The sequence below is a fragment of the Xenopus laevis genome, chromosome 1L (assembly GCF_017654675.1).
Source record: "Xenopus laevis strain J_2021 chromosome 1L, Xenopus_laevis_v10.1, whole genome shotgun sequence".
In the NCBI taxonomy this organism is placed as follows: domain Eukaryota; kingdom Metazoa; phylum Chordata; class Amphibia; order Anura; family Pipidae; genus Xenopus; species Xenopus laevis.
Window position 1 is genome coordinate 106,435,551 of NC_054371.1, and position 11,032 is coordinate 106,446,582.

Here is an 11,032-nt window from a genome sequence, read left to right on the forward strand (position 1 = left end):
ATGTGCCAATACTGTATATCCTATAATGGAACTGTTTATTTCAACACATAAATTATCCCTAGACATAGAGATGATAGCAAGTAGCAGGACTTCAAAAAAAAAAAATTGCACACTATATGGAAAGTGTGAAATTGTTTAATGAGCAATTTTTTAGATGATAACAGTCTTTTATATTTTTAATTTTCCTCTCAGTTATTTTCACTTCTCTTGTTTAATGAGAATTGGCAAGATTTTATATGGATAAGTATTTTTCTATGCTTAGTAAAGTTTGGAAGTCGGTTTAAAAGCCCACATGTATTGTTCCTTGTCTTTTCTCTGGTCATAACATTTCTAAACTGAAACTATCATTATTTATCAGAGGTCCTTGATCTTTCTATATTTAATCTGAATACTTATTAATCCTGCGCGTAGTTGCATAACACGGTCATGCAATATTTATCTAGTAGGCTGCCAATTAGTGATAGATAAACAATCTGATAATGGTCTAGCCATGTTTTAGAATTCTCATGAGTAAAATGAACGTTAACACCATAAAAAGTCTCTAGCATTTTTAAAAGGTGAATATATGAAAACGGTATCTTCTCTAGAACATTGAAAAAGCTAACACTGCATTTGCTATATTTTATAGTGCCACAGTGTCTCCATACTTCTGTGAAAATACTATCAATATTTTTCCAAGTGTTAGCTGACTATGGGTGTGACGGGAATATATAACTGTCCAGATCATGTCACACCCTAACCCAATGCTATTTCCATGGGTTATGATTAACTAAAGCAAACAGATAAAAGAGTATACAGTACACAGATACAACTGCAGTAGTTTCAAAAGGGACCATAGAGTTCGACTGAAGCAAATAGTGGCGCTCTGACTACAAAAATTCTAACCAACATAAGAATAGTTTCAATTGCTGTCAGAAGCTATAGACAAAATCCAGAAGCACACCAAAAATAGTTGCTTTGTGAAAATATGTGATTTATTAAGCCCATAAGCATTTCACAAATAAGGCCTGGATGGGTCCGAAACGTTGCCTTGTTTGTGAAATGCTTATGGGCTAAATAATGGAGGCCCTTGTTAAAGTCGAGGGTCGGATGAATTCAACCAAATATTAACAAATTCTTCAGGATAATGTTCAAGCTTCAGTCACAAAGTTGAAGTTACGCAGGGATATTCCAACAAGACAATGGGGCAAATTAACTAAGCAACGAAAATGCTATAGCGACATCTTCGCCGTACTTCACCAGGGTGCCAATAATTCACTAAAATCCGAAGTTGAGCTCAAGGTGGTGAAAGGTAGCGAAGTTGCGCTAGACTTAATTCGTCAAGCAAAGTGAAGTTACGATAGCGATGCCTAATTTGCATACGGCGCCAAGTTCAATGGACGTATATGTAGCAGCAAATACATTACACTACACAAGCATGGGAAAGCTTCATAAAATAAAATAGAGTTGTTATTTTGCCCTGTACATGTGCCCGCTGTATAGTTTAGGTGCCATATGTTAGGAAATGTAGGGGAGAAGGAGGGTTCCCCTAAAAAAAATTACGATCTTTTTCAGCCCATCACCCGTTAAAAAGTAAAAGACACCAACGTTTTTTGGGACTTAGAAAAAATGGAAACTTTTTTTGAAGCAAGCCCTATCTACTCTATTGGACTTCGCCTGATCTGAGGTGACGAAGGCAAGTCTGGTGCAAGAGGTAACATTCAGTAAAATGCGCAAGTTAGTGAATTAGCGTAGTTGCGTCCCTTCGCCATAGCGCAACTTCGCCTGTGGAAGGGTGCTAAGTAGCGCTAGAGTAGGTCCACCTCACTAGCGAATTTACGCCAACGTCCGTTAGTAAATCGGCAAAGTAACTAAATGACGCCACGCTGGCGAATTTTCACTAGCGTTAGCCACTTCACCCTTTAGTAAATTTGCCCCAATGACCCTAAACACACTTTGAAATCTACAAAGGCATTTATACAGAGGCAGAAGTACAATATTCTAGGGATGCACTGAATCACCTGAACCCTCGATTCCTTTGTGAAAGGTTCAGCCGAATACTAAACCGAATCCATATTTGCATATGCAAATTGGGGTGGGGAGGGGGAAAACATTTTTTACTTCCTTGTTTTGTGACAAAAATTCACGTGATTTCCCTTACCACCCCTAATTTGCATATGCTGGATTTTGGGCATCCCTACAATATTCTGGAATGGCAGTCACAGTCCCCCAACTTGAATATCATTGAAAATCTATGGGATGATTTGAAGCAGGCTGTTCATGCTCGGCAGCCATCAAATTTAACTGAACTGGAGAGATTTTGTCCAGACACTCATCAAAGGCTATAGTAGGTGTCTAGAGGCTGGTACATTTGTAAAAGGAGGCTCAACTAAGTATTGATGTAATATCTCTGTTGGGGTGTCCAATTTTATTTAATTTTGTTATGATGCATATTGCATATTTTCTGTTAATCCAATAAACTTAATGTCACTGCTGAAATATTACTGTTTCCATAAGGCATGTTACATATTAAAAGGAAGTTGCTACTTTGAAAGCTCAGCCAATGATAAACAAAACTCCAAAGAATTAAGAGGGGTTCCCAAACTTTTTCATATGACTGTATATGGTCACTGTTAAAGGGTTGCCTTGGACTGGTACAGAATCTCAAAACATAATGTGCAGCATTTCTATCCTACTTTGTTGTTAAGCTTTGTTTTACCTCTAAGACTGTAAGCTTTATTAAGTAGCATTCACACTATACTAAGACCCAGACTGGTTATAAATTATTGTAAAGCTCTGCGTAACTTGATAAGAGCTATAAATAAATGATGATCACAATACCCAGTGCTGTGTTGCTTTCTAGAACTAATGAGTCCAGCAATTACATAAACCAGAAATAGAGTTTTTTCAAATCCCCTCAGGAACTTGCACGTTTTTGGAAATCTCTGCAGTATCTTGACTGAAAACAATCATTGTGGTTGGCTTTGCTCTTTATAGAGATCATCAATTAACAGCAAACGTAGTAATTGAATGTTTCAAACGAACCCAGCAACATTGCATTGTCTGTAACCACACAAGAAACATTCTCCAACAATAAAAACCATGCACTGTGCCTCACAACTCGTCACAGACGACAAAGAGCGGCTCTTCGTTATTAAACGTTTTAACTTTCCCTTTAGCGAGTCCAAATATAATAGCGGCGGAGTTAAGAGGGATTTGCATGTCAAGTTCCTTTAACTAACACTAAATCAAACGCTTAATTCTCACAATTCAACAAACCAGTTAAATCAGCTATGAGGAAAAAAGAAGTTGATAGGGAAACTATTTTAGGCAGGAAGACATCCATAAGAAGTCTAGCCCTCCCCCTTTCAGGCATACACCTCTACACCCAAGCACTTCACGCAGCAGCAAGCGGTGTGCATGTGATCACGTGGGGCCTAGAACGCTGTAGCACTCCGTATCACTGACTTAATTGGCTTGCCTGCTCAGTTTAGACGCTTCTTATTGGTTGGTGGGTTACTTTCACGTGAACAGCTGAGTGGGATGGAACGCCGGCTTCTTTAACAATGAGAGATCTTTAAAGTGGTGCTAGTGGGTTCTGCAGCCGGCGTTGAGAAGCTACGTGGTGCTTTGCTGCCGGTATGAGAGAGTCCACTGCATGTGCTGCGTCTTGGAAGCCCTGCTGTGCCTACAAATGCCAGACTGTATGAATGCGTTATATGTATAAGGTATGGCAAATGGAATCGGTAAATGAGGGTTAGGGGAATTAACGGAAAGCCGGGTGCGTGGACTGCCTCGTTCATTTGCTTCAGCGGCAACTCACATGGTCTCTCCCTGTAGAGTAAATGCATAACGTGAGATGTTCACTACATGTTCTAAAATGGTATAGATCGTTATCCTTTCTTAGTGCTGCTTAGTTGAACGTATAAAGTATCTTTATGTGACTGCCTGGTGATTTGGAGCCCCCTGTTGTATAGAGCACGGAGTAGGGCCTAATTGTATTGTAATTGGGGTCGCTGTGGTGGTGGAGCCTAAATGGAGTCGGGGAGCTGCTGTATTGCTCTGTGTCTTATGAACTAGTGATGCATGGTTACTACCTGCTCGGTTCCCACATGTCTCCTGACTGCATGAACCCTCTATACAGTGCAGGCTTATCAGAGGGACTGTTTATGAAACAATACAAGCTGTCATATTTATAAAGAACTGCACCATTCATTCATCTTCGCTCTGTCACTCTGGGGGGTTTCTGGAATCTTTTGGGGAAAACGTGGCACTTAGTAATTTCTTGGGTGTGTGGATTACATTTCTCTCTCTCCTGTTCTTGACCAATGATTCAAATGCCGACCAGAACAACTTGTGAATTGTTTTAGTGAAGTCTATCCCAAAACTGCTTTTTTTTTTTTTTTTTTTTTTTCTTTCGGGAAGAATCCTTCTGATTATCTTGTAACAGTGTCACCTAGTGGTTGTAGATGGAATTCTCCAATTCTCATCAACCACCTGTTCAATTTTTTTTTTTTTCTTGGGCATGCCTACATTTTTCTTTTTTTTTTTCTCTTGCTGCGTTATAGTGACTGTATAAAAGGTCATGAACTCCAAATCAAAGTGGTTTTATCGACGTTTATGACCAATCTGTCGCAGTTTTATAGAAAAAACTTAAATGACTTCTATTTTCTTCAGTGCCTGAACAGCCTATATACAAATAGCTAATGAATCTACTTCCACAGTAAATTAAATATTGGCTAGGTTCTCAAAAATGATACATTCTCTCAGTTTTAAGAAGTTGGTTTACAGCATTTAGGGGAGACTTCACATGTGACCAAGATGTGACTTTACTAAAAAATTAAAAGCAGAAGCTCACTGTAATTGAACTCCTACCCATGTCCGCAATTGGCATACATTTAAAAAATATGTGCTAACTTTCAAAATATGTCTTCTAAGTAAATGCTTACCTGTTCACATGGATTAAGAACAAGTCAAGAATAATCAAGATTGTGCAATTTTAAAAATGTTCTTCCTTGAGCCATTTTAGAAGCAGCTTTTCTATCCCAGATTCTACAATTAGCTCCAAAAAAAAACTTTTTCTCTTTTGAGAAGGCTCTCAAAATCACATTACTCTGGTATGATAATGCTGTCTGCTTGTTCCAGTTAGATTGGATGGCACTGGTGCAGGCCAGAGAGTGGGATGTGGGGGATGCAGATCTGTACCGGCACCCCTCTCTCCTGGAATCTCAGTGGTTATGGTGTGTACCAGAACTGGACTAGACTGACTATCTGTGGATTATCGCAAATGCCAGAGGGGCTAATGTGATGCCATAGACAGTCCCTTTTTAATGGGCTGGTGGGATCGATTTGGGCCTTTGCGTACATGAAATACCAGGGCCTATTTTCACTACATGTCCAAGCCTGGTGTTGACTTATTTGAAGTTATGCTATTGGTACCCAATATCTGTTCCAAGATCTTACAGACAATATCGCCCTTGTGTAACGAGTTCAATGCGTAGGGTTTATTCTAAAAAAAATATTTTTCCGCTTATTTTAATTCTGAGCTTAATAGTAGGGATGCTGAATTTGTCCAAATACCAATTCTCCCATAAAGAATTTATTTGAATACACAATCGGTTTAATTGGTGGGTAAGAAAATGGCAATACAAAAATACCAATTTACGTGATCAGGTGACCTAAAATCACATAATTTTAGCCAGGCTCTTGGATTTGGACAAAGCAGAATCCTGCACAAAAGGCTAGCATCCCAAACTGAATCTAGGATATGATGCATCCCTACTAAATAGGGATGCACTGAATCCAGGATTCGGTATTTCAGCAGGATTCGGCCCAATCCTTCTGCCAGACCGAACCGAGTCCTAATGTGGCGGGCAGGTTGGGCAAATCCCGACCCACACATCACCAGTACTGGTAATTGTCTACCTTGTAAAAAAAACTAAAATGATTCCCACTAGATGGCAGTAAATGTATGCCTAAACCAAAGGACCGATGAGACTGGAAACATTATCACACAGCAAAAGGCAAATAAAGGGGGGTGTGTTCATGTCTACGTGCAGTTTTAATTTCCTCTTTTATTTCTCCCAGTAGACAACGGGCTCCCGCGGCACTAATTCTGTTTCCACTCTGTCCTTATTTCTGGGGATTTGTATTCTTCATCAGCAACTCAACATTCAGGGATTTTAAATGCCCTGGATTTCATCACATATGAACTCATCCAGGTAATATGGCAATACTTAAAGCTTTAGTTCACTGTAAATTTATTATCTCCTTCCTATTTCCAATGCTTCTTCCTTTATGTATGTTGAAGTGGCTATAACTGTATAGAAGTTTGTGTGTTTAGTCAAATTTCTAACCCTTTTGCAAAATTAACTGTACAGATGCACATTTTTTGTCCTAAAGCATAAGTTCCTAAACTGTGGTGCTATACACACTGTAGGGCCAAAAGTAGTTCATGGTGAGTGGCGGGGACAAAAGCCGACCAAATGTTGTAGGAGTTAGAATAGAAGGGTGTCACCTCAAAGTCTGAAAAGCACCATTGTACAGTATGCTCTTAATAGAATGATGTATCTGCTGCCAGGAACATTTTACATATTTGATTTGCATCCAGATTTTAAGTACTGGAACACTTTTTGAATAGTGTTTTGTTTGTTGGAGGAGGGTGAAAGCTAGTTTTTAACAATGAATAATCGGTCCCAATGATCCCCTTTAGTAATATAGTGTTTTCTTACAGTAGAAAATTGTAATTATAAGGTGCATGATTGGTTCTAAACAAACATTGAGTTGATTTATTTACTTTGTGTTTCCTGAAACAAAAAATATATATAAATATAGGTTTTATAAAATTCTGACGATCTGTCCTGAAACTGCAAACTAATTACACATAATGCTACAATATTTGTACTAGTTGGAACAGTTCTCGTACAGAAGGAAGGAACCATAAATCTGGTATTTTAACATAAAAAAAAAAACTAATTATTAAAGGGGAAAGCCAAAAAACACAATTCGCTTCATGATAGGAAATGCAATTCAAAGCAACTTTCCAGTATTCATCCATTAAAAATGTTTAGTTATTGTCAATATAGCTGCTGATCTAGGGCACAGAGGTTTAGAACCAGTGTAGACTTATGTTTGAGGCAGATTAAAATAAACATTTTCTGTAACTTAACCATACTGTTTAAATACTTTGTGCAAAGATAGGAAATGTCTTTGCTGTTTTTTATTTTTCACTTAGGTTTTCTAAAAAAAAATGTAGTACACTATATTTTTTCCACAGACTGTGCACATGATTCTTTTTAGCTCTTCCTTACCTAAATTATGTTTCAAGATTTGCCTGAATGCCAAAATGGTGGATCTGGTACATCCCTGATTTTAAAACCATGTTTACTCTTTCCTCTTTGTATTTGCTTATATTTATGTTAAAGAATTATAGGCATCCATGATTTTTCTTTTTAATTACCCTTTTCTATTCAGGATCCTCCTGTCTGCAGTCAGTCACCCATAGCATTTGGTTACTGCACTATTTTGAGACACTGCTGTGAGAATATAATGTGAACTGTCACGATAACTTGGCTTTGCAATTAAAGAATCGTGTGCCCATGCTCTCCATTGCCATTCATATCCTTGTTTTCTTTAGCAAATGTCATGCTATACTTGTATGCATGACCATTTTCCACATGGTCTTGGCTGTATGTGACCACAATATGCTGGTTATAATTCTCTCCTACCCCAAGTGCCCAGTTGTACCCCCATGTGTAATACAAGGCACAAAGTTTGCCCTCATAGCAAGCAATAAGATCTTTTATTTTAAAGATGCAACCATTAAATGCTACCGTTCTTCACGCTTGTTGTAACCAAACTTTGCCTTGTCTACACCATAGTAAGCAATATTAAACATGCAACATAACTCTTCAAACATTTATTGGTGCAAATATCAAAACGTGGTTTTCAAAATAAAGACGTTGCTTCATAATATGTCACAAGGCAGTGTGCTCTTTGTGCCTTCCTTTTATGCAGACAGAGGACTAATTGCAAGCAAAACAAAGCAGTATCTCCCTGCTTTTGTCTCCATGTATATTTTACGTGCAAATTTCTTCTTTTTTTAGTGTTCTGGACTTTTTCCCCCATAAGACGACTATGGCGGTAGACATCGCCATGAAGTTTTACTTGCGTTCCCCACCACTGAGACGAGACCGTGTTGAATGCAGGATTGCCCGAAAGTCCAATGAGCCCTTGAGACCATGCATCCAGACAACTGATAAAACATTGCTAAGCGAACTGAGCAACCAAGAAAATAAAGTAAAGAAGCGGGTTTCATTTGCAGACAGCCGAGGCCTTGCACTTACCATGGTGAAAGTATATTCTGATTTTGATGATGAACTGGAAATTCCTTTTAACATATCCGAATTAATTGATAACATAGTCAACCTGACCACTGTGGAGAAGGAACGCTTTGTCTTAGACTTTGTGCAACCTTCTGCTGATTACTTGGACTTCAGAAACCGATTGCAGGCAGATAGTGTTTGTCTAGAAAACTGCATGCTCAAAGACAAAGCTCTTGTTGGTACTGTAAAGGTTAAGAATCTTGCCTTCCAAAAGTGTGTGAAGATAAGAATGACCTTTGATAGTTGGCAAACTTACACAGACTATGACTGTCAGTATGTTAAGGACACTTATGCTGGTTCAGATAAAGATACTTTCTCATTTGATGTCAGTTTGCCAGAGGGTATCCAATCCAATACAAGGATAGAATTTGCCGTCTATTTTGAATGTGAAGGAAGAATTTTTTGGGATAGTAATAAAAGTTTAAACTACAAAATTGCTAGACAGGATCATAGGATTCCATCTAACTTTGAAAGTCGCCATTATGATCCTGTATGCGTGTCTGTTGACCAGTATGGGAGTCCTAGGTGCTCATATGGCATTTTCCCTGAATTACCGACCTACTCTGGATTTGATAAACTAGGACCTTACTATTAATTGCATTAATAAAAATATATGGGAGGAGACCGCCAAAGAAGTTTGTGGTGGTGCCAATCCCAATAAGCTAGTTGGGATTTGATGTGAAATATGTCCTTGTTGGGACTGGTAATGCACAATGAACTGATAACCTATACTAGGTTATACGGTAATGCTGTTTTGTATCTAGCTTTCATTTTTAAGGGATATGAATGGTGTCCTAATACTTGTATCCAAAGTAGCACCTTGCACCAAAGTAATGATGTGATGAAGGCAGGAAAAGTGATAACCTACAGTGCTGCTAGCCTTTTCCTTCCTATTGCTGCTACCAATCCATTTTGTTACTTTAATAGTATTGTCTTCCTTAACATTACCAGTTGGAAGCATTCTCATGTTCCTGAGATTTACGCCACATTTTACCACACCAAAGAGCTATCCATGTCTTCCTCTTGTATGTTTTTAAGATCTCACTTCTCAGGTGAAAGGATGTGGTTGGGCATCTTCCTGTAAATGTTTTGAATTTTTATTTCACTGCCTCACGGTCACAAATTTTGCACCAGTAAGGCCAGAGTATTCACTGACATGCCTCTTTAGATTTGGTACTGTACTGCAACAATGTTAAGTTAAGTGTCTTGACATATGGCCTGGCAAGCTTTCTTCTGCACTTTAACCAAAAGGTCTTCTTAATGTTGTCGCTGTAAAGGGTCCAGAAGTGCATGTCCACCTCTAGAAAGCTTTAAAATGCTCCTATTGCTTCTTCTCGTGTGGTATCTGTGCCTTCAAGGAGTTTTCTCCTTGTGTGTTTTAATAACGCCATTTTGTTTGGCTTCAATAGAAGTGTGCACTCATTTCCACCCCCACGTAAAGTAACAAATGCAGGGGTCCTTCCCCTCCCCCCATGCAAATGTAATTGCCCATTTGGTTTCCTCTGGTGCTTTAATCATACAAACAGGTTAATGTGTTTATTAAAGCCGAGTGTTAGTAGTGCAAGAGGATTTACAGATGGAATAGGCTACCAAATACCATGACATGTTTTATGATTGTGGCCATAGTAATTTCTTTCTGAAATTGAAGCATTCTAACTTTGGTCCCTGTTAATGTTTTGTGTAATGAGGGGCACCCTACATGTAAAAAAAAAAAAATGGTTTAAATCTTTTTCCATAAGTTTTGAGGTTGGCTGCTGGTCGTCAAATATTTTTCTCTACAATTGCTTTACACAGTACTGTGTGGTTTGCCATAGGGCATGACATTTGTGCACTTACACTATATTGTCACCCCTCCTTAATATTCGGCAGTGGCGTCTTTCTCTAAATCACTTACTTTCGGCTCAGTGGTAATAAACAAAAACAAGTTCATTCTGAACTTATTCTAAAAGAACTGGGTTAAAATCTTAAGTTCGTGTTTCCAGCCCTGCTGTGTGTGTGTGTGGAGCATTAAATTTCTCTAATCCTTTGGCACATGTGAATTGCCATGTAGCAGAACCAGTTATGCTTGTTTTAATCTTAATATCTGTAAATGAAAATATTTAAGTCTACTGACCAAGAATGTAGAAGCTAGACTTAGAATCAGAAAAGGCTGATTCATTAGTTGTTCCCAAACTATGCATTTCTAATTGCAGTCTGTGATTGTGTAGAGAAAATGTCTCTATCCCTTTCCTTGCAGTTTTGTGCCTTGTCTTTTTTTTTTTTTTTTTTCTTTGCATGTTTGCATTTTTAAGACGTATATCCATTTTGTACACAAGTGTTGTAAAATTGATGCACTTTATAATCACAAGTGTGAAATTTAAAATTTGTTATATTTTTTTAGAATTGTTTTAAAGTGAAATGTAATAAAGATAGAGCATTTAATATAAAAACTAGCTTTCTTTATTTTTTGTTTATTAAAAAAAAAATAGTACATTTCCTCCCCCTTTACTTTGCCCATTGTAAGATGCATTAAAGATAGGCTATTTACCTGGACAGAATCTCACTGGCCCAGCTGGTAAACTACCGGCCCAGGGGCTAGAATTCACTGTCAATTTTTTGGTGAATTTTTCCCTAAAATGGCACTTCCAGGACAGCATTTGTCTCCTCATCCTTAAGTCAAATGTTGGCTA

General features: G+C 38.2%; 1 protein-coding gene across 1 annotated transcript; it reads left to right on the forward strand.

Moving 5' to 3' along the window:
- Positions 1 to 3,579: 3,579 nt before the first annotated feature.
- ppp1r3b.L (protein phosphatase 1 regulatory subunit 3B L homeolog) lies at positions 3,580 to 10,792 on the forward strand (the record flags this gene model as incomplete). Its single annotated transcript, NM_001096526.1, is given in 3 exon segments — positions 3,580 to 3,707; positions 6,067 to 6,200; positions 8,085 to 10,792. A coding segment is annotated over 1 exon segment (843 nt). The 3' UTR covers positions 8,959 to 10,792.
- Between the last annotated feature and the right edge of the window lie 240 nt (positions 10,793 to 11,032).